At 34.9% G+C, this 25050-nt stretch overlaps 1 protein-coding gene across 1 annotated transcript in view; it reads right to left on the minus strand.

Moving 5' to 3' along the window:
* ANKRD31 (ankyrin repeat domain 31) overlaps window positions 1-25050 on the minus strand; it is a 137438-nt gene that overhangs the window by 87009 nt on the left and 25379 nt on the right. The window contains exons 5-9 of the mRNA XM_053664472.1: window positions 24918-24991; window positions 19867-19910; window positions 14884-15528; window positions 10126-10397; window positions 5808-5914 (exon numbers count right to left, since the gene is read on the minus strand). Coding sequence (XP_053520447.1) covers window positions 5808-5914; window positions 10126-10397; window positions 14884-15528; window positions 19867-19910; window positions 24918-24991 — 1142 coding nt within the window. The remainder of the gene's footprint in view (window positions 1-5807; window positions 5915-10125; window positions 10398-14883; window positions 15529-19866; window positions 19911-24917; window positions 24992-25050) is intronic.

Here is a 25050-nt window from a genome sequence, read left to right on the forward strand (position 1 = left end):
ACCCACAAAATTAAAAATGGATCTGCCTTTTAACCTAGCTATCCCCCTTCTGAGAATATATCTGAAGGAACCCTCAACACAAATTTGAAAGAACACAGCAGCCCTATGTTGACTGCAGCCTTATTTAAAAACACCAAGATATGGAAACAGCCCAAGTGTTCTTCAGTAGATGGTTAGATAAAACAACTATGGGACATTTACACAGAGGAATACCACTAGGCCATAAAAAAGAAGAAAATTTCACATTTTGCAACATTTTGGATGGAGAGGGATTTATGCTAAGTGAAATAAGCCAATCAGAAAAAGACAAATACTATATGATTTCACTTGTATGTGCAATCTAATGAACAAACGGAACTAACAAGGAAAATGGGGACAGACCCATAGATGGAGAGCAGGATGACAGCTGGGAGGAGGTTGGGGTGGAGGGATTGAGCAAAAAAGGAAAAAGGACTCAACAATGTGGTGATGACTGAGGGGAATAGGGTATAAGGGGACTAAATGGTAATGGAATAAAATACAATAAAGATTAAATTAAAATAAATTAACCACATAAAATTTGAAATGAAAACTAAGTTGTGAAAGACATTCACTTCCAGTCATGGCTAAATGACTACTGTGACTTGCCTTCCTATTGTAAACAAATTTCTTTTGACTGGTGTAATATGGTAGGTAAATAATGGTTCTCCAAAGATGTTTACATCTTAAATCCTCAGAACTTGAGAGTGCTACCCAATACAGCAAAAGCAACTTTGTAATATGGCTATGTTATGGATCTTGGGAAGGGAAGAGGGACGTGAGAAGATCAAAAGAGCAGAAGGCAATGTGACCACAGAAGCAGAGGCTTATATGTGGGCAGCAGCAAAGAAATGCCATAGCCTCTAGAAGCTGGAAGAGGTAAGAAACAGATTTTCCCCTGGAGCCTACAAAAGGAACCCATGCTGCAAACACCTTGATTTTAACCTCTTTTTCATTTGGACTTTGAACCTAAGGACTGTAAGAGAAACAAAGTTGTGTTGTGTCACTAATTCTGGGGTAAATTATTGTCACAATAGAAAACTAATACAATTGATGTTTGCAAAATATATTTTCCTCATCCTTTTAATTTTAACCTATTTGTGTCTTTATATTTCAAGTGTGTTTCTTAAAGTCAGCATGTAGTTGAGTCTTGCTTTTTCAGCCAATCTCTGACAATCTCTGCCTCTTAATTGAAAGTATCTTGACCATTTACATTTCAAGTGATTGTTGATGTAGTTACCATATTTTGCCATGTAAAATGCGTGCTTTTTTGCCCAAATTTTTGAGGGAAAAATAAGGATGTGTAATATATATGAGTATAATGATTACATACCATGGGTATAATAGTCCCAAGTACAATGCACACAGAAACGTGGGTACACATTATGCATGGCAAAATATGGTAGGCTTAGCTGTATCATCTTGCTATTTGTTTTCTGCCTTTCCTATCTGTTCTTTGCTCCCCTTTCCTTCTTCTTATACCTTCTTTTGGGTTAACACTGAATATTTTTTGTTATTCCATTTTATTTTTTTTGTTGGTTTACTAGCTGGAACTGGTTTCCTTTGTTATAATGGTTCCTGTGGGTTTTATAGTATATATTTTTCAGTTATTACAATCTATCTTCAAATGGTATCTTCACATATATTTTACAGTATTTTATTTCCATTTTTCTTTATTTTCTTTGTTATTGTCACAACTTTTACTTTTATATGTTAAAACCTCATAACCCACTGTTATCTTTAAGTCAACTTTCCTTTAAAGTTGATTAATAATAAGAATTGTGTATTTTTATCAATTTAGTTACCATTTCTAGTGATCCTAATTCCTTTGCGTAGACTCCAATTTCTATCAAGTATCATCTTTCTTCTGCCTGAAAAATGTCCTTTAACATTTCCTATAGCATGGATCTGCTGGTGATGAGTTCTTCCAGCTTTTGTATGTCTGCTACTTTATTTCACCTTCATTTTTGAAAGATATTTTTCTGGATATTGAATTCTAGGTTCCAGTTACAGAATACTAGGAATAAAATTTCTTTTAGGACTTTTAGTTACTTTTTAGCTATCTTACTGCTTGCATTGTTTTCAACAAGAATTTTGATATCATTCTTATCTCTGTTCTTCTATACATAACATGCCTTTTTTCCTTAGCAGCACATATATGAGATCTGTCCAGAAGGTACCCAGCCATGTAATATGAAAAATAGAGACATTTATTAAAGAAGACACAAGATACAAGAAACATAAAGCTCTGCACAAGACATGATGCATGAGCAGGCATGTCGTCATGATGAAGGTGCCAATTACTAGTTCCCCATAGCTGTGGCTTTCTGAATCATCCAAATAGTTTCAGTGGAGGAATGTTTAAGCTTAATGCAAAATCTGATACAGATTCATCGCTTTATTTGCTCAGTCATTTTGAATATGATGGCCACATAGTATATATGATCACTCAATGGTGTCTACTGCCCCCAATGACCAGTACAGTGAAGTCATCATTGTTCACATGTGCATATTCCAGTCCATTCTCCTTGGCTACCAGGTTACACTGATGTTGCACAAACCATTTTCATTACATTAACAATGGCTTGACTTTTTCCAGACAGACCTCGTATATCACATATATATTCTTCTGATTTCTTAAATGTCTGAATATTATTTCATTGGTTATATTATAATTTACTAACTATTCACCTAATTTAGATTTTTTCTTGTTATTAAAATTAACAAGACTGTGATAAACATAGTTATAAAATATTTTTATGTAGCTAAGCAAGTGTAGTTATATAAATAATCACTATAAGAACTGCTGATACAAAAGAATTATAACTTAAAGTTGTGCAAATGTAAACTGTTCTGTAAAAAGACTGAACAAACTTAAATACTTCTTGACAACACATTAGAATGTTTACTTTTTCTACATTCTCACCACTGGGAATTCTCAAATGTTTAGAATTCTCTTAGGTTAAAATTGTACTTCTAATTTGCATTTCTTTAATCATAAATGAGATGATAAATAAATAAATAAATGGTATACATATATATTTCCTGTGAACTGCTTGTTCCTGTCCATACTCACTTACTAAATCCTTTAACCTGTTTTTGTAAGAGCTCTTTGCATGCTAATGAAATTAACCCCTAGACATGTATTACTAATACTTTTTCTGTGTTTCAATGGAATTCTATGCAGCAGAGAGAAAGAAGGAGCTACTACCCTTTGCAACAACATGGATGGAATTGGAAAGCATTATGCTGAGTGAAATAGGCCAGGCATTGAAGGACAAATACCATATGATCTCACCTTTGACAGAAAGCTAAACAATAAAACAAATAAGCAAACAGAATAAAAACAAAGACACTGAAATAGAGAACAAGTGGGCAGCGACCAGAGGGGAGAGAGAAGGGAATTTAAGGGGAAAAATGGGGAGGGATTTTGAGGAACAAGTATGAAAGACACAGGGATGAGGACTGGGGGGGGGGGGATGGGAAAGAGGGAGGAGACAGGGCGGGGGGGCTGGGATGGGAGAAATAGACAAAAAATGTACTTGAAAAATAACTAAATAAAAAATTTAAAAAAATACTTTTTCTGTGTTTGATGTTTGGTTTTCTTTAGGGTATTTTTCCACACAATTTTTAAAAAACGTACAGTATGTACTAAATTTTATCATTCTTCTCCCTCTTGACTTCTGAGTTTGAATCATTTCTTTTTAAACATTTTATTTATTTGTCTTCAGAGAGAGGGGAAGGGAAGGAGAGAGGAAGAGAAACATCAATGTGTGGTTACCTTTCATGTGCACCCCTCACTGAGGACTTGACCTGCAATCCAGGCATGTGCACTGACTTGGAATAGAACCAGCAACCCTTTGGTTCAGAGGCCCATGCTCAATCCACTGAGCTATAGCAGCCAGGCTGAACCATTTTTTAGAGTCTTTTTCTACTTCAAGATTCACAAGGTTACAAAAAGATTCACTTATGTTTTATTCTAGAACTTTTTCTTTTATTTTAAATCTTTGGGCAAACTAGAACTAAATTTAGTACCATAAGAAATGTTATGCCCTGGCTGGTGTGATTCAGTTGGTTGGAGCATTGTCCCATAAACCAAAAGGTTGCAGTTGTACTCCCAGTCGGAGCACAGACCTAGGTTGTAGGTTTGGTCCCTAGTCAGGGCATGTACAAGAGGCAACTGATCCATGTTTCTCTCTCAAATCATTTTTTTCTTTCCCTCTCTCTCTCTCCCTCCCTTGCCCTCTCTCTAAAATCAATAAGCATGTCCCTGGGTGAGGATAAAAAGAATAAAAAGAAATGTTATAAGGATCCAATTTTATATTTTTCACTACTTATTGTTTAGTCCCTTTTTGCCACCAATTTAACATTCAATCTTAATCACATACCTGCCCCCATACTCCCACTTTATCTGGCTTCTACATCTAAACTCTTTATTGTTTTATTGATTTCTCTGTCTGTTCCTGTTCCAATACCAAATTATGTCAATTTCTGTTGTCCTAATTACTTTCATTTTATGTAGAGTAGGTTCCTGCCCCATTCTCCCTTGGTTTTACTTTTCAGAATTTCCTTGGTTAGTTTTTCATAATTACTTTTCCAGTTGAAATTTAGTATCATATAACCTCCAGCTAACCTCATTCTCAGAGCGAACCTCCAGCCCTATAAAGCAAAATAAAATAAAATAATTAACAAATAAAAATTTGTTTCTGATTGAGCTCTCATGCATTTATAGAAAAATTTAGGGAGAAGTAAGTTTCTTACAACGTTGAATCGTTATGGTCAAAGATTAAGTTTGTTCTTTCCATTTATTCAATTTTTCATGTCCCTCAGTATAATTTTTAAATCTTCTTCTTATAGGTATGGCCCATTTTTTAATTAGGTATGTAAGCAGATATTTTTCTGTTTTTGTGACTATAAGTAGGATATTCTATTTTCTTACTATGTGATATTTTATACATGAAAGATATTTACTTTGTCTTCTTTTGTTTATTGAATTTTTAAAAAGTTTTTCTTTGAAAATAATTTCAGACTTACAAAAAGTTGTAAATATAGAACAAAGGATTCGCCCACTGTTAATATTTTGCCACCACTTTTAAACCTTTCTATTGCCCTCTCTGCATACACAGACACACATATACAAAAATAACTTAAATACACCATGCCCCATTACTCGCTAAGAGTTAAGTATACATTTTCCCAAAAAAGGACATCCTTTTAAATAACCGAATTATTATTAAATCCATGGAAATTTAACACTGATAAATATTATTATTTAATCTACAGTCCTCTCCTTATTTCAGTTTTAAAAACTGACCCACTATCTATTGTTTTCAACCAGTCTTTCTAGATTCTTATTGTTTCTTTCTGATAGTTTTTTAGTTCATTCTTTGAGGTTTTATAAGAATACAGAAATAATATCTAAGACTAAGAATAATAAATTTTTTCTTCTCCTTTCCACCATTTTATTCCTCATGGTATGATTTCTCAAAGCCTTATGCTAGGTTGGTCACTCAACAAATAGGTTGGACATGTACATTTTAAAAGGGTTCTATAAGTATTCACTCCAAAGTACAAGGGTAGGAAAAAAATACCAGTCTAAAAGCTAAAAGTTCAAGATCAAGTCCTAGTTATGCTACTAATGAGCTGAGCAATGCTGGGAAAAATCCTTAACTCTCCTTTAACTTCCTCATCAGTAAAATGACAAAGTTGAGATAGATAATCTCTAAGTCCTTTTTAGCACCAGAATTCCATGTTTCTATAAGTTACTTACTTAAAAAAATATGCCTCACCATTTTTTCTTGCAAGTTTTCTATTTTTCCTTATTTGTTCTCCAGTCTTGGGTCTGGATGGATGCATGTTCTTCCTTTTAACTTCAACCAAAGCAGGACCCTGCATTCTTGAAAAATAAATGTGTTTTAAAATTTGTTCTCTACAACCATTCACAGAGAACCATAGCAAATTTTGACTAAATTTTTGAAACTCAATACTATTTTACTGAACTGTTGTCAAGCAGCACAGCAGTTTAAAATATGGAGATGGCTCTTGAGTAAACAGCAGACAAATCTGTCACAGACATGCTAGTCCTTATGGTTTCTAGTCTTTTCTTTGTGCCACCTGTGTACTTCTCTCCTTCAGGGGCAGTCACCTACAAGTGTATTCTGAGTTTCTTGCCCCTCACTCTCCAAGTTGACATGTGACTATTCATTCTAGGGAAAACGAGAAAGACACTTTCCAAGAAGAAAAGAACTTGCTATGTGGTATGGTACTGATCAAAAACTGCAAAGTATTGACACAAAAACAGAAACATAGATCATAGGAACAGAATAGAGAGCCAGAAAATAAACCTATGCATATATGATAAATTAATTTATGATAAAGAAGCCAATTATATACAATGGAGAAAGAAGAGTCTCTTCAATAAATGGTATTGAGAAAACTGGACAGCCACCTGCAAAAGAGTAAAACTGGATCATGATCATACACCATATAAAAAATTAACTCAAAAATGGACTAAAGATCTAAAGGTAAGACCTAAAACCATAAAACTCATAGGAAAAAACATAGAGGGTTAGTACTTTCATACTGGTCTTGGCAATTATTTTCTTTAATTTGACACCAAAAGCAAAGGCAACAAAAGCAAAAACAACTAAAACTACATCAAACTGAAAACCTTCTGCAGAGAAAAGGTAACCTACTGAATGGAAGAAAATATTTGCTAACCATGTATCTGATAAGGGGTTAAAATCCAAAATATATAAAGAACTCATATAACTCAATAACAAATAAAAATATGATTAAAAATAGGAGAAAACTAAAAAGAGATTTTTCCAAAAAAGACATACAAATGGCCAATGGATGTACATGAAAAGGTGCTCAACATCACTACCATCAAAGAAATGCACATCAAAACCACAATGAGAAGACACTTTGCACCTGTTAGAATAGCTATTATCAAAGACAAGAAATAACAAATGTTGGTAAGGGTGTGGAAAAGGAAGCCCTTGTGCACTGTTGAGAATATAAATTGGTACAACCACTCTGGAAAACATTATAGAGGTTCCTCAAAAAAATTAAAAATGGAACTACCATATATTCCAGCAATTCCACTTCTGGGTATTTATCCAAAAGAAACAAAATCACTATCTCAAAAAGACAGATGCCCCCATGTTCTTTGCAACATTATTTATAATACTCAGGATATGGAAACAGCCTATGTTGATGGATGAATGGATAAAGAAAACATCGTATACATATACAATGTAATATTATTCAGCCATAGAAAAGAAGAAAATCTTGCATTTTTTGACAACATAAATGGATCTGAGGGTATTATGCTAAGTGAAATAAGTCAGACAAAGACAAATGCTGTGTAATCACTTCATATGTAAAATTTAAAAAAAACAACAATTCATAGATACAGAGAACAGATTGATGGTTACCAGAGGTTGATGGGTGAAATGGGTAAAGGTGGTCACAAGGGACAAACTTCCAGTTACAAGATAAATAAGTCCTTGTATATGATGACAAATAGTAGTATAGTTTCATTTTTTGCATGTGGCTTTTCAATTTTCTCAGCACCATTTATTTAAATGGCTTTATTTTCTCAATTATATATTTTTGGCTTCTTTGTCAAGAATTATTTGTTTATATAAGGGGTTTGTTTCTGGGCTCTCAGTTCTGTTCCATTCCTCTGTGTGTCTGTTTTTCTGCCAATACCATGCTGTTTTGATTAGTGTCTCTTTGTAGTATAATTTGAGGTTAGGGAGTGTGATGGCTTTGTACTTTTTTCTCAGAATCGCTTTGACTATTTGGGGTATTTTGTACTTCCATACAAGTCTGATTATTTTTTGTTCTATTTCTTTTTCTAAAAAATGCCACTGGGGTTTTGATGGGTATTGTATTTAATATGTATATTGCTTCAGGTAATAGGGCCATTTTAACTATGTTGATTCTTCCAATCCATGAACATAGAATATCTGTCCATTACCATGTGTCTTCTTTAATTTTTTTAATAATATTTTATAGTTTCAGTGTATAGGTCCTTCAAATCCTTTAAGTTTATTCCTAGGTATTTTATTATTTTTGTTGCAATTGCAAAAGGAACTGTTTTTTTCATTTCTTTTTCTGAAACTTCATTGTTAATATACAGGAATGCAATGGATTTTTGTATATCAATTCTGTATCCTGCAACTTTATGTATTTGTTTATTGTTTGTCACCATATAGAAAAATTAACTCAAAATGGGTCAAAGACATAAATATAAGACCTGAAACGATAAATTACATAAAAGGAGATATACATGCTAAATTTATAAACCTTGGTCTTAGAGAGGATTTTATGAATTTGACTTCAAAGACAAGATAAGTAAAGCAAAAATAAACAAATGGTACCATATAATACTAAAAGGCTGCTGCATAGCAAAAGAAACAGTCAACAAAACATGAAGGCAAACAACTGAATGGGAAAAAATATTTGTAAACATCACCTCCAATAGGGTTTAATATTCAAAATTGTATATACAAAGAACTCATCCAACTCAACAACAAAAAACAAATAATCCAATTAAGAAATGGGCAGAAGACCTGAACATACACTTCTCCCAAGACATACAAATGGCCAACAGATATATGAAAAGATGCTCAACTTTACTAGCTATTAGGGAAATGCAAGTCCAAAGCACAATGAGATGCCACTTCACATCTGTTAGAATTACTATTATCAACAAAACAAATAGTAACACATGTTGGGGAGGTTGTGGAGAAAAAGGAACCTTTATTCACCGCTGGTAGGAATGTAAGCTACTACAGCCACTATGGAAAACAGTATGGTGGTTTCTCAAAAAAGTAAGGATAGAGTTACCATATGATCCAGCAATCCCTCTTTTGGGTATTACCTGAAAAACTTGAAAACATTTATTCACAAACATATACGCACCCTTATGCTCACTGCAGCATTATTCATGGTGGCCAAAACATGGCAACAACTGAGAAGTCCTTAGATAGATTACTGAATAAAGAAGATGTGGCAAAGCCCTGGCCAGTGGCTCAGTTGGTTGGAGTATTGTTCCCCATACCAAAAGGTTGTGGGTTCAATTCTCAGTCAGGGCACATACCTATGTTGTGGGTTCAGTTCTAGGTCTGGGCAACCAATCAATGTTTCTCTCTTACATCTCTAAGATGTAAGACACATCTGTCTGTCTCTCTTTCTCTCTTTCCCTCTGTCTCCCTTCCTCTCTCTAAACATATCCTCAGGTGAGAATTAAAAAAAATAGATGTGGCACATACTCATATATACAATGGAATACTACTCAACTGTAAGATGAAATATTACCATTTATGACAATACAGATGGATGTTGAGACTATCATGCTAAGTGAAATGAGTCAGACGCAAACAGTTTTACTCATATGATTTTACTCATATGTGGGATACAAAATTGAGAGCAACAAATGAGCAAACAAGAAAAAAACCAAAAACTCATAGGCACAAACAACAGTATGGTAGTAACCAAAAGGAAGGGAATTGGGGGAATCATAAAAGATAAAGGGGGTCAACTATACAGTGATGGAAGAAGACTTGACTTTGGGTGGTAAACACACAATACAATACACAGATGATGTATTTTAGAATTGTATACTTGAAATCTATATAATTTTATTAACTAATGTCATCCCCAGTAAATTTAATAAATTTTTTAAAAGATAAATAAGTCCCGGGGATAAAATGTATAGCAGGGTGGCTATAGTTAACAATACTATATTGTACATTTGAATGTTGCTAAGACAGTAAATTTTAAAAGATCTTATCACAGGTTAAAAATAAAGCTAACTATGTGTGGTGATTGATGTTATCTAAAACTTATTTTTAAAAAGATAGAAAACTAGCATTAGGCTAAAATACAACAAATCTCCATTATTTTCTCTTAAAATAAAAAAGCAAGAGTTTTCTAGTTTTTAAAAAAGCAACTGCCAAATAAAAATTTAACAACACTAAAAAGTAAAGTTCTTTACCTAGGGTTAACTATACAGTGACTCTAATGTCCCAAATATAGAATTATTTATAAGTTCTGCAGCATACCTGGGTAGAAAAGTATAAGTTCACAGCATACCTGAAAGTCTTGGTTGGAGAGTTATTATTTGTGTGATTCTCACAGCCAAGTATTTTTGGTACAATCTCTTCTGGCATCTTATACATGTCATCTGTGTCCTTTGTATATCTGCCTACTTTCATTCTGGATGATCTCCTCAATACACATGGAGTGTCCTGGTCAGAGCTATTTTCCACTGGATTTGAATTTCTCTTACTATTTAGTGGATCACAAGAGACTGCGTTTTGGCAAACCAAAGTCTGCAATCCAAATGGATTTGGACTTTCTAGCGTCTGTAATATAATATAAATACATATACAAATAAATACAAAAATATTAAAACTATAAGAAATTAAGTTTTATCTTGTTCTTTGATTATATAAAAACGCCTCTTACAAGATAAAAGTACAAAAACCCAGACATATGTGAATATAATGAAAAACTGTATAATTAATATAATAAAGGACAATACATATTTAAAAGCCTAAGGCAAGCAGAACCTAAGTAAAGATTACTTTTATCAATATTCATTACTTAGAATTCAATAGTAAATGTTACTTTGGGTGCTTTAATTTCAGGAAAAGGGTAGCATAGGCTGATGAGAGACACATACAAAGGGTAGAGATGTCACACTAGGCCAGATCTATATTCTATTCAGCCTAGTGTTTTCTAATTTGACAGCAGCAGGAACAAGACAGTATATAACCCCCATTACACTGATTTTAAAAGGTTAATGGTATAATATAAATAGCTATAACTTCCCCTTAATAAATCATTATAGATTTCATTTTTATAATGACATGTTTTTAAATAAATACCATGTAACCCTTTCCTGAATTATTTATATATCCAGTTGCAAAGCTTCTCAAGGTAACAAGGTCCATACTTTTATTATAGCTGTGTAAAAGAGCATTTGATTTGTTCTAAATCAATCTTTCTAATTTCATTTATTTTTTTAGTGATATTTGTTTTAATCATGGTTTCTTTTAACATTAACACTTTTTATTGGTAATAGTTTATGGTGTTAGTTATATTATTAAATATAATATTCAATAAACCACCAATAATCAATGATGATTATTTAATGTCACTGGGACAAAACTCATTGCACAAAGGCTCTATCTATTCAAAAGAAAATTAGCAAACTCTAGCAACACTTAAAACAATCTATTCTTTCTACTTTCTTGAAATTTTATTTTTTATTGAATTTTTCCATTACCATTTATCCCCCTTATATCCTCTTCCACCTCCAGCCCCCACCCCCACAATCACCACACTGCTGTCCATGGGTCCATTTTTTTTTTTGCTCAGTCCCTCCACCCTCTAACCACACTCCCCAACCCCCCGCCGAGCTGTCAGCTCTTTTTCTTTACAAAATGTTTTTTTCTGGAAGACTTGCTAAATTCATGCCTATTCTATCATAATTTCCTATACTTTACTCATATTACTTGATTTCAGATTACAACACCCAAATGTTTAATGTAATTTACTCATCATGCCCTATTTCTATGATTAGTTTCTATTTTCATGAATATTTTTAGTCCTATTATGTCTGTTTTGAGAATTATTTTAACCAGAATTACATATAATATTATGATTCTAGGTGTGTGTGTTACAATATGACTTTAGTATAATGTTATTTAAATCTTGCATGGATTGGAAGAATTAACATCATCAACATGTTCATACTACCCCAAGCAATATACAGATTCAGTGCAATACCTATTAAAGTACCAATAACATACTTCATGGACATAGAACAAACACTTCAAAAATTTATATGGACCCTGGCTGGTGTAGCTCAGTGGGTTGAGCGCAGGCCTGTGAACCAGAGTATTGCAGTTTGATTCCCAGTCAGGGCACATGCCTGGGTTGCAAGCCAGTTCCCAGTGGGGGACACATGAGAGGCAACCATACACTGGTATTTCTCTCCCTCTCTCTTTATTTTCCCCTCTAAAGATAAATAAATAAAATCTTTGAAAAAAATTTATATGGAACCATAAATGACCCCAAATAGCAGCTGCAATTTTGAGAAAGAAGAACAAAGTAGGAGGGATCACAATACCTGATATCAAACTGTATTACAAGGCCCCTATAATCAAAACAGCCTGATACTGGCATAAAAACAGGCACATAGACCAATGGAACAGAAAAAAGAGCCCAGAAATAAACCCAAGTATCTACAGTCAATTAATATTCGACAAAGGGGGCAGCAACATAAAATGGACTAAAAATAGCCTCTTCAACAAATGGTGTTGGGAGAACTGCACAGCTACATGCAAAAAAACTAAACTTGAGCACCAGCTTACACCACACACCAAAATAAATTCAAGGTGGATAAAGATTTAAATATAAGCTGTGACACCATTAAAGTCCTAGAGGAAAACATGGGCAGGAAAATCTCAGATATTTCACGCAGCAACATTTTTACTGATATGTCCTCTAGAACAAGGGACATAAAGGAAAGAATAAACAAATGGGATCTTATCAAAATAAAAAGCTTCTGCACAGCTAAAGAAAACAGTATTAAAATAAAAAGAGAACCAACTGTATGGGAAAACATATTTGTGAATGATACCTCAGACAAGGGTTTAATATCCAAAATACACAAAGAACTTACATGAGCACACTATAAGAAGACAAGCAACCCAATTAAAAAGTAGTGAAGGACTTGAACAGACACTTCTCCAAGGAGGACATACAGAGGATCCAGAGACACATGAAAGATGCTCAATATCGATAGCTATCAGAGAGATGCAAATTAAAACCACAGTGAGATACCATTTTACACTGATCAGAATGGCCATCATAAACAAAGCAACAAACAACAAGTGTTGGAGAGGTTGTGGGGAAAAGGGGACCCTAATTCACCGTTGGTGGGATTGCAGACTGGTACAACCACTATGGAAAACAGTGTGGAATTTTCTAAGAAAACTAAAAATGAATCTGTCTTTTGACCCAGCAATTCCACTGCTAGGATTACAGGCTAACAATCCTGAAACACCAACTCAGAAGAACCTATGCACCCCAATGTTCATAGCAGCACAATTTACAATAGCCAAGAGTTAGAAGCAACCTAGGTGCCCATCAATAAATGAATGGATCCAAAAACTATGGTACATATACACAATGGAATTCTATGCAGCAGAAAGAAAGAAGGAGGTCCTACCCTTTGCAAAAGCATGGATGGAACTGGAAAGCATTATGCTGAGTGAAATAAGCCAGGTGGTGAAAGACAAATACCATATGATCTCACCTTTAACAGGAAGCTAAACAATAAAACAAACAAGCAAGCAAAATATAACCAAATACACTGAAATAGAGAACAGGTGGACAGTGACCAGAGGGGAGAAGGAAGGGAATTTCAGGGGAAAAGGGGAAGGATTTAGAGGAACTAGTATAAAGGACACATGGACAACAGCTAAGGGGGGTGGAAATGGGAGGGAGGTGGGGAGCACGAGGTGGGGTGGGCTGGGATGTGAGTAAGAGACAGAAAACTGTACTTGAACAACAATTAAATAAATTTTAAAAAATAAAAATAATAAATAAATAAATAAATAAATAAATCTCCCCAGGGATGTTCACAGAAGCATTTTGGTAATGCACACTTACATACAAGAAAAATAATCCAGATAACCATAATTAATTAGTTGGTCAAATAAACTGTGCACGCACACACACACATAAAACATCCATGTGATGAAATACCATGCAGCAAGTAAAAATATTTAAGTACTGCTACATTTGCTGACACAGAAAGATAACCAATATATCAATAAATTTAAAAAATAAGTTATATGTTTATATTATGTGTATTATAATCCATTTGCATAAAATAAAATTACAGAGAATATGCACAGAAAAAAATGGAGATAGATACACCAAACTGTTAACAGTGATTACTCTGGAAAGTGGAGTTGTGGGAGACTATACTATTGTTTATTGCTGTAGTGTTTAAATTTTTAATAATGAGGATGTATTACTTCTTAAAAATTTTTCCTGAGGATATATTTTTGTTGCTTTTAGAGAGAGAGAAACATCAATGAGAGAATCATCAAGTGGCTGCCTCCTGCCTGGACTGGAGATCGTATACACCTGGACCAGGAATCAAACCTGCAACCTAGGTATGTGCCCTGACTGGGAATCGAACTGCAATCTTTCGATTACAGGACTGCGCTCTAACCAAGTCACACTGGCCAGGCAAGGATGTATTACTACTTTAAAAAGAAAAACAATAAAGATTATTATTTTTTCATTGTCAACATGAAAAAGGGACTTGGCAAGTGGGCCAATGCAGGGTCTCCAGGCATGATACTGTAGGAACTGTGCCCCTGGCAGTATCCTCAGACACAGAATACAAAGTTCTGCTGAAGCCAGGCATAATTTTTCCCTCTCTCAGCAGCCCAACTGCATATATTATATGTCCAACTAGAAATTAATGTGGGGTATCACATCTCTACTTTGACCTAGGTAGACAGTGATTTTTCAAGTTAATAGGTAAAATTCTGGTAAAGAATTCCTTCTTTCCCATATATGAGCAATCTAACACTGTATTCACACACCTTCTGGGGAGAAACTTATCTACTTAACTTCTACCCCTTAAAAACTCTACTGCAAGAACCTCTAAAAAGATCACTGTATGCTTCCAAGTCAAAAAGTAATTTCTGAATGTTGATATTTGTGTAGAAGGTTTGATTTTAAAATCAAGTATATGGGCAATGAAGACTTGTTAAAGGTCACTATAAAAGGCAAAAATCATAGACTCATACTTGCACTTACTTGCTGCACTGAAAGATGCTTGTCCTGTAGCTCAGTTAATTTGGAATCTTGTTTAAATGGTGGAGTTGAAGAAAGAGACTCAAAATTCACCTCTGCTACTGGTGTACAATCTTCATCTGTCTGAGACACGTTGAGCTCTATTCCTAAACATTCATTTCCGGCACTGAGACTGTTGCCTCCCTCTTCTCTGTGACAGATGGGTCCCCCCTTGGCTTCTGACAACGTGTTCAGGGCTGCTAACAACTCAGCTGGCAATGCATCATCCTCTGTTTTTTCTAGTAAATCCCCGTGGCAAGTCAACGGTATTGATGTGGAATAGGGAGAGTTGCTCAATGGGTTCATCAACTCTCTAGATTCAAAATCACTCATTATTTCAAACAATCTTTCCTCCTGGTTGTTTTCTGGTGGTGTTAGTAACTTTTCCAAGGCAGACACAAAAGTTTCAAGAGAACTTTCTTCATCTTTGGTTTCTTCAGAAGTCATGGTCAATGTGACTTCCTTTCCAGACTCAGAAAATGTATTTGGTGTTGCTAAGATCTGTGGCTCTGTTAAAGATTTCTCCTTTTCAGCAACCATATCAGATACTTCAATACCAGTATCTGAGAGAAGGCTAATTTCAGGACCATCTCTGTCTGCATTGAGTTCCTGTGTATTCCAAAAAGAAATTCCATCAGTATAGCACATGAAAAGAAGTGTTCACAATGAAAACTTCATAGTTTTCCAGTTTATCATGCTGGTAAATTACTACCAAAAAGTTTTATCAACTTTCCTCCTCTTTTATAAATAAAAATGCCCTTTACTACTGTCCTATACCAAATAACTGATGACTCTAAACACATGGCTAACCATAGAATAGTGGACCGAGAGTAAAATTGGCTGGACCATAATTATAAATGGCAAATTATCTGTTAAGTTTAAATTAATGTGCTAAGAGAAGAAGCCGAGATGGCATGGATAGTTAACTGATGATCTCAAAACCTCCCTGCAGTACATGGTTGTCAAAAACCTAGTTAAAAATCTATTGAATTCTGTAAAAATTATTAACCAGGAATAAAATCAGTATAGTTTCACCTTTTTATTTCCCACCTCTGTATGACTATGTAAATGTGAAATTAAAAAGGACAAAAAAGAAGAAGGTCAGAAGGAGAAAGAAAAGAAATGAGGACACAGTTCTATGTAAATATTATTAGCCCTGGCTACAAATAAATGGTTCTGGGTTGTGCTTGTTTTAAACACAAAAAAACCCACAAAACTTGTATTTCTAGATGACTATTATTTTTCAAAGACATCATTCAACAAGTTACATTTATTCTCACAATATTTCTAATGCTCAAAATATTATTCAACTTCCTCTTTTTAAAGTGTTTTCATATCTTTTTATAAGACATTCAAGAAAACCAGTATCAATATTTTAAAGGCAGTGAACTTCTTTTCAACAATAAAAACTGTTTATTTGCTTGACCTTTAATAACTGAATGGGTTTCAATGACTTTTGTCTATCTCTAAAAATCAAATCCACCTTCCACTGACACACCATTCCAACACAGTGAACTGTAAATTGTAAGCCCTCTAATATTCTGATTTGATTTGAATAAGAAAAGTGAAAACTATTTTATTCTCCCTCTCTTCCTTTTCTATCTGCCATCAATTATCTTCTCCATACATAATACACAAAGCCTAAGAAGATAAACTTATTGAGCAGTAATGCAAACTGTTACTTGCTCTGAAAGATAAAAGGAATTTAGAAGGAATTAAAACACCAGATCCTATCCATTCTTTAAGCCATAGGTAAAGGTCTCCCTTGTGTTTGAAGTCCTTCTATCTATTGATTCAAGGCCATAGAGGTAATAAAGTATATACCTTGGCCACTGCCCTAAAGGAACTCTATTTCTAACTGAAGATTAAAAGCATAAATATATGACATTAAATAAAGTACAAATAATGTCAAAAATACTGTATGAATGCAAATGAATGGCATAAACCATAGAGCCTAGTGTGTTACAAGAGAGTATTGGGGGGAGCCCAGAAAGGGGAGTATGTTGTGAGCTTTCATGAATGCTTTAAAAATGCTCAGTTAAATAAGGTTAAACAAGTTTCTTTACAAGAATTTTCACAGCTTGCACATTTATAAATCTGTGAAACATTAGGATACAGTGCTCTCCAAACTTCTTTGTTCAAAAAAATCCTTTTCTAATGATCTATTAAAATTATAGGATGGAAGTGACTGGGAAATATTGATATAGTCAGTGAATAATGAATGCTAAAGGGGAAGCAATTACTTTGGTCAAGATCACCAGACTAATGGAGACAACTGTACTTGAACAATAAGAAAAAAATCACCAGAGTCATCTAAGTCAGAGCCACAGAAGAAAAGGGACTTGAGCGAAAAATCAAAGACTTGTGAATGAACGAAATAAGGGAGAAACACATATTTATTAAGCACCAACTAGGGCCAGGCACCATGAACTATCATTGCTCTCACTCCTCACAATAATCCTGTGAAATGGATAGCACTAGTGGTATTTTACACATGTAAATGACACATTTGCCCTTGAAACACACACCTATCTGGCTCCAAAATTTTATGCTCTTTCCCTTGCTTTCTGGTTCTCGACCTGAACAAAGTCATGGAGCCAGGAATGTGTAAGGTATAACTGAGGTAAAGTAAGGTATAAGTATAGTAGTGTTGACCTGGGGTGATCCTTGATTGCAAGAGCCCACTGTGGGCAGAGCCAGTCTTACAATCCTCTGATTACTCATAGCACCAAGAAGAAAGCAAAGCCTAAACAATAACTCAATACATGGTTACTGATTAGCAACAAAAAGATGGGAAAGCAGTATGTCAAGGAAATATTAAAAGAACAGCATTTCATGAAGGCATTTCTGCTACATCATCTCAGCAACTAGTCTAATAATAAGTTATATGTTTCTCCTCTGGACAAAGAATAAGAGACTTAAATCCTAGATTAAAAAGATAGTCAATCACTTCTCAGTCTTTTGGCTAAGATAAGTGAAGGAACATAGTCAAGAAAATACTATGTCATTAGAGATAGGAAGAATAAATACTGGAAGAGGTTGTTAGACAACATTAGATTTCTAGACTTCCGCCAAGATGGAGGCATAGGTAGAAACATTGTGCCTTCTTGCAAAACCAAGTTTAAAAACAAAGTTTTAGCAACAAAAAACGCAGCCAAATCACAGAAAATTGAACTATATGGAAGTCCAACAACAATCGAACCATTCAGTCAGACTGGTAAGAGGGGTGGAGCTAGCAGTGGAGCAGGTAGGGCAAAAAAGATCCTCTGACCCAGGCACACAAGCAGTAGAGGGCGGATCCCAGGTGTGAGGTAGCAACAGGTGGAACCAGTGAAGGTGAAAGGCGACAGGCTGACCGCGGTCACACATTCACAAGCAGATAAACCAGCGAAGGAGTAAGCAGTGAGACAGACCGCACAGGTCCCAGCGGCGGGAAGCAGCAGAGGGGAATGCTATTGCTCCCTCTCTGACCCCACCCCCACATAAAGTGTCACAAACTAGCGACCTGGGTGGCCCCATCCTGGTGAACACCTAAGGCTCCTCTCCTCATACATTACAGGCTCGAACAGACTAAAACATGGCTCAAAAAGAACTCAAACCCCAGAAGCCAATAACTCTAAGCAACCAAGAAATTGCCAACCTATCAGAGGCACAGTTCAAAACACTGGTGATCAGGATGCTCACAGGACTGGCTGATTTTAGTCACAAATTAGAGGAACAAATGAAGGCTAAACAAAGTGAAATGAAGGGAAATGCACAGGAAACCAATAGTAATGAAAAGGAAACTGGGACTCAAATCAAGGGAGTGGACCAGAAAGAAGAAAAAAACAACCAAATAGAAAAGAATGAAGAAACAAGAATACAGAAAAATGATGAGAGGCTTAGGAACCTCCAGGACATCTTTAAATGGCCCAACATCCAAATTATAGGGGTACCAGAAAAGGAAGAGGAAGAGCAACAAGTGGAAAACTTATCTGAACAAATAATAAAGGAGAACTTCCCCAATCTGGCAAAGGAAATACACTTTCAAGAAGTCCAGGAAGCTCAGAGAGTCCCAAAGAAGTTGGACCCAAGAAGGAACACACCGAGGTACATCATAATTATATTACCCAAGATTAAAATGAAGGAGAGAATCCTAGAAGCAGCCAGAGATAAGGGGATAGTCACCTACAAAGGAGTTCCCATCAGACTGTCAGCAGATTTCTCAAAAGAGACCTTACAGGCAAGAAGGGGCTGGAAAGAAGTATTCCAAGTCATGAAAGGCAAGGACCTACATTCAAGATTGCTCTATCCAGCAAAGCTTTCATTTAGAATGGAAGGCCAGATAAAGTGCTTCTCAGATAAGATGAAACTCAAGGAGTTCATCATCACCAAGCCCTTATTATATGAAATGTTAAAGAGACTTATCTAAGAAAAAGAAGTTAAAGAAACATGAACAGTGAAAGAACAACAAGCTCACAGTTATTAACAACCACACCTAAAACGAAAGCCAACTAAGAGGACAGCTAGATCAGGAGCAGAACCATAGAAATGAAGATCACATGGAGGGTTAGCAACTGGGGAGTGGGAGGAGGAAGAGGGGGAGAAGGTACAGAAAATAAGTAGCACAGATGGTAGGTAGAAAATAGACAGGGGGAGGGCAAGAATAGTATGGGAAATATAGAATCTAAAGAACTTGAGACACGTGGTCATAAACTGAAGGGGGGAATGGTGGGGGAGGGGTGTGCAGGGTGGAGGGGAATGAAGGGGGGAAATAGAACAACTGTAATGGCATAATCAATAAAGTATATTTTTAAAAAAAGATTAGATTTCTACCTATTGAAATGGTTTAGTCATATTCCTGCTTAGAAAAAGAGTCTAAATGGGCTTAAGATTTTAATAAACATAATTTAAAATATATATATAAACCTATGATCTTCATAGCTAACCTCAGTTATGTATACTAACCTTTTCTGGGTATGGCAAAACTTCAGGAATTTCAGCCTTAGGCCCTAGAAGATAACAACATATGTTTACATTCCAGTTTTATTAAAATAGTAAAAACATACATACCCTCTCACTTGGCATGACTTAATCTCATAATTTGAAAAGATTCCCTCAGATATTCATGTAACATTTCAAATATTTTAGAAATATAAAACCAATTTAATATTAGAATATCATTATGTTGGCAATAAAGTCAATAAAATAAAATTTTGCCATTTCTTAAGAATATTTTACATGAAGCCAAGAAAAATCCTAATTATTTGGGATGAGTTTAGCTAAAAGCCAACCTTCCTATTTTGGCTGAGTTATTCTAACTATTTATAACTACATGAGGAAAACTCACGCCTACTTTCTCAGTGTTATTATCTCTTCCATTACAGGTAATAGAATTTAAATAAATGTATGCTGTTGAGCTAGGCATGAAAAGGAATGCCCCATGCAGGAGCCAAAAGAAGTCAGATTTGTCTTAAATGTGACTTCACCTTCACCATCGATTCCTCACCTAGTCTGTGCCCTCTTAGAGAGTGAGCTGGCTGACAGCAATTCCCACCAAGTTAACAAGGGTCAAGAAAAAAGGTATTTCTCCTATTCCATTCCTCTTGCCTTCTACCTTCACCATCAAGGTCCTGGCACTCTAACATACTTGGGTAAAAATTCAGGGCTCACTGGCACATATTTGAGTCGTTATTTGGGGGTTTTTTGGTTACACAATGTCTACGGTTAAAGTAAGTAGTTATCTACTGGGCCCTGGCTGACTTAGCTCAGTGGATTGAGCACAGGCTGCAAACCAAAGGGTCACTGGTTCGATTCCCAGTCAGGGTACATGCCTGGGTTGCAGGCCAGGTCCCCAGTGGGAGCCACATGAGAGGCAACCACACACGGATAATTCTCTCCCCTTCTTTCTCCCTCCCTTCCCTTCTTTCTAAAAATAAATATATAAAATCTTTTAAAATATATCTACTGAACCTCAGAATGCATCCTCATAAGACAGGTTGCTCAGAGAAAAAGATAAGCATGCTGAGCTTCTATGCTTACTGAGGTTTATATCCTGCAAAAACCCATTATTATTATTTTGCTTTACTTTTACCATTTGATAATGAAAAGCTATGAAAATCAGCTAGGAGGATTAATAGTATCACAGTATTCCAGTGCCTCACAGGATGATAAGCAAAAAGCCTTAAGAATAAAACATTTCTTATTCTTGCATTACAGTCTTTTATGCCAAGCAAAAATGATATATTACACTTTATCTTATTTTTGTATCTCTGGTTTCTTAAAATTTAACACCAATAAAGGAACATTTTAAAACAATAGATACATCTTCAATTATCTTTGCAGGGACAATTTTGTATTTAACAAACTCTCAGATCCTGGGGGTGTTAGAGTTCAAGAAAAAAAAAGACTTTATCCTCTTCCTACTTCTCTGAATTGTAAAGAAAGAACCTTAAAGCCATCCTTTTCTATGTTTTTTTAACCACCTCAACATAAAAAGATAATTTATGCCAATAGTTACTATTTTTAAAACTTGATAAATTAATAAAGTATAGTATAATAATTTGATTACAATACTAAAAACATATTTAAAAGGAACCCTCATTTTCTGATTACAAAATTTACTTAAGACAGTTCTTACAAATTTTTTTAAAAAGCATTTTTCTTGAATCCTTGTCTCTCCTTTAATGAATTATTAAAAGATTTTGTACATTTTCTACTTACACTTGAAAGAGATAAAATGTAACGTATGGGAAATAATTCTAAAGTGACAAATGAAAAGAAAATATTCAGAGGAGCTGAATTTTAACTTCTGAACAAACTATTTTAAGGTCAACGTTATCATACTTGCTAAAGATAATTTACTTATCAGTCTACAATTTGGTTGGAATTACTCTGAATTGAGAGGGAAAAGATAAAAAAGAACTGTATTAGAACAGAATCAGTTATACTAGCTAACAATTTAATAGTTTCCTTATATGTAAATCAACCCACAGTCTAGGATGTTAACAAAATGAGCTTCCTGTTCTCAACTCTGAAATAGGTTAAGGCAAGAGGGAGCTGCAAGCAAGGGCTAGAAGGGAAAGGAATTACCATTTCTGGGTCTCAAGTTACAAAAGCTTCATGGTAGCAAGAAATACCACAAAGTTATAATTCCAATGTCCATGGTAGTTTTAAAGAAACAGCCAGTAAGATTTGTGACTAAGAACTTCAATGAGTGCCTTATGATGCTACTGGTGGGCAAGGGGGCACAGATACCAATAGCTTCATAAGGTACTAGGAAGATCAAACGAATAGGAGGTTGGAAGTGTAGGAAATGCAAAAGATAGTGAATGCCTGTTTTTCCTGGGATTGACTATGAGAAAAATGAGGATAGAACTTCTAACTGTTGCTGACGCCTGTTATCATGATCAAAACTCAAAAAAGAGAAAGAATGCCCAAGGCATGCTATCACTCATATCATCTCTCTCTCAAACTGTTCAAGACACAACTTTGAGAAAAAGAACTTCACCCTCTAAGATGGTACCTCTATAGCTTCATGGTTGTTACACTCAGCCTATAAACTGCATCTCGTAAAAGATGCTAAACAGGTTTTCACCACATTTGGAATGTATGTTTGACATACTTTGAATTATATTAGCCTATTTACTATTGATTAGACAACTTAAAAACCACAAAGGCTTTTTCACTTGGAAACATCCATTATTATTCATACTTATATTTGTCTAACGGTCAGTTTTTTAAACTTCTATAACTAATATAGGAAAACTTGAAAACTACTGTTTCTTTCACACTTGAACATTAATTACAAACTTAAATTCCCTTAAATAATTTAAACTACAAATTTAACATTTTACCTCTTCAAACATATTAAGTATTAGACAAAACATATGTGAATGCAATAGTTATAAAATTTATTGCTCTTAACATAACTAAAATAAGAATACATTGGTATAATTCACTCTACATTATTTCCATACTTGTTCCTATGTCTTCTTAAGATTAAAATCATATTTATTTTGGTAACTTTCCAGGATTAAGAAATTGTATGAGATCCAAAAATGCTTTATTGATTTTCGAGATAGAGAGGAAGGGAGACAGAGGAGGAGAGAAGGGGGAAGGGGGAGAAGGGGAGGAGAGAGAGGGAAAGAGGAAGGGAGAGAGAGAAGAGAAAGATTGATGTGAAAGAGAAACATGGGCTGACCAACTGATTTTTGTTGGGTCACAGTACCACTTCCTCCAAGACAATTCAAAGTACAGCCGGTTATCTGGCTTTACTTAATAATAAGTAGCTACCTTAAACTTTACAAAGGTTATTTTTTGTGAAATCTAATGTTTTGCCCAAGAATGCTATCTTTATGTTTTACATGGCCAGTCAGTGTTACCAAAGCTTTTGTGCTATGATTACATACTGACATGTTCTGTTAGCATTGTTGCAAGCTTACACCTGCTTTTTTAACACAAGGAAAGGAACATGAATAGAGGGCTCATGGGTACCAACGATGGGAGGAACTGACTGTGGGAGTGGGGGGGACCAGGTAGGGGTGAGCAATAAGGAAAAAGGTGGAACAACTGTAACCAAACAGCAATAAATTAAAAGAAAAAACACTTAATATTTAAAAAAATCTTACCGCAATTAGCAGGGCCATCACTTTAATTTCCTTAGAGATGGGGGATCTAATCTGTTCAGAAAGTCTCCTTAACTGTATATAAAATTAATCTGCCATCTTTGGACATAATCACACCCTATTGCTTACATGTTTTTATGTATGACTGCTGATGCTGTATGGTCTTTCCTTTTCTTGTTACAATTCTTATCCCAGGACTACCTGACTAATTGAACAAATCTGTTTTCTTTCTTCTCTACTTATACAGTGATAAATAAAAATATCCTATGCTTTATAAACAGATAAGTATTTAATAGAGAAAATACAATGCACATGTATTAACAGGCCTCTCTTAAAGTCATTACAATATTTTAAACACTCTACTATAGTGGCTTTTATTTTTGCATGTAGACTACCTTTTGTACACTATTAACATTTTTGAGTATCATTATTAACTCATGGGTTTTTTTCACACTTATTTCCAACAACTAAAATTACTGTTGGATTTTCCCCTCCACTTAATTTGTCATAGCTTGGCCGGTTAGAGCACCAGTGACTTAGCTCTTTATCCATTTTGCACTTTTGGACATCCTGGAAAGCACTTTTGCTTTCCAACAACAGTAGGATGTTTCAGACCCATTCAAATATCTTCATGTTTCAAGACAGACTGGCTGTCCTATAAGGGTTCCTGATCTATTCAGCATTTCATACACTCACAGTACCCATATTATCTAGTACAGAGTAGGCTCAATAAATATTTGTTAAAATACAAATAAATGTTACAGACCAAAATCTAGGCACTAAGAGTGTAAGAAAGAATTGGTGATGGGCATAAATGCTATTTTTGTAGTAGCAGCAAAGTAGGAAAAGACAGAGCTTTGAAAATTTAACTTTTTCAATTTCAAGTTACCATATTCTTGTGTCCTCTTATTATAATACCAGGTTTCACTGGCCACCAAGAATATCAACTACTGCCACACAACATACATAATATTCACTCTGGAGGAGTCACTAGGAGACACCTCAAAGATAAAGACAGCCATTCTCTAATACAGCCAAATCTTAGTTAAATGGCCTGCATGACTGCCTGTCAAGAAAGAGATGACAAACATAATATTAAAAATGCTATGAACAGAGAAAACAAGCCTTGTTTTCAATTTGAATCCCAAAATTACAAGTCAAAAAAGTAGACTTTTGGAGTAGCAGGCACTGACTGCACCTGAGCTGCTTCTCATATGGGAGACTATGCAGCATGATCCAAGGTCAATAGCAACACTGACTTCGTATGTGAAAATGTATTGTAGCAATGTGTAGCAGACTAGCCCAGTTGTAAACAAATGTATATCTAAGTAGGCCTTGTATTTTTAGACCAAGACAAATTTACTTTCAATGACTTTACCCATGAAAACATACCTGGAATGCTTTCGTGGTTCAGTGCAAGGTCAGACTGGGGAAATGACACAGTGAACATTGGATGTTTTCTAGTTCTAAAACATAAGCCAATTAATAAATACACTTTTTAAATGGAAAGAAAAGAAACACTTTC

Source organism: Artibeus jamaicensis, unplaced genomic scaffold (genome assembly GCF_021234435.1).
Source record: "Artibeus jamaicensis isolate MK-2021 breed Jamaican fruit bat unplaced genomic scaffold, CSHL_Jam_final contig_373, whole genome shotgun sequence".
Taxonomy (NCBI): Eukaryota; Metazoa; Chordata; class Mammalia; order Chiroptera; family Phyllostomidae; genus Artibeus; species Artibeus jamaicensis.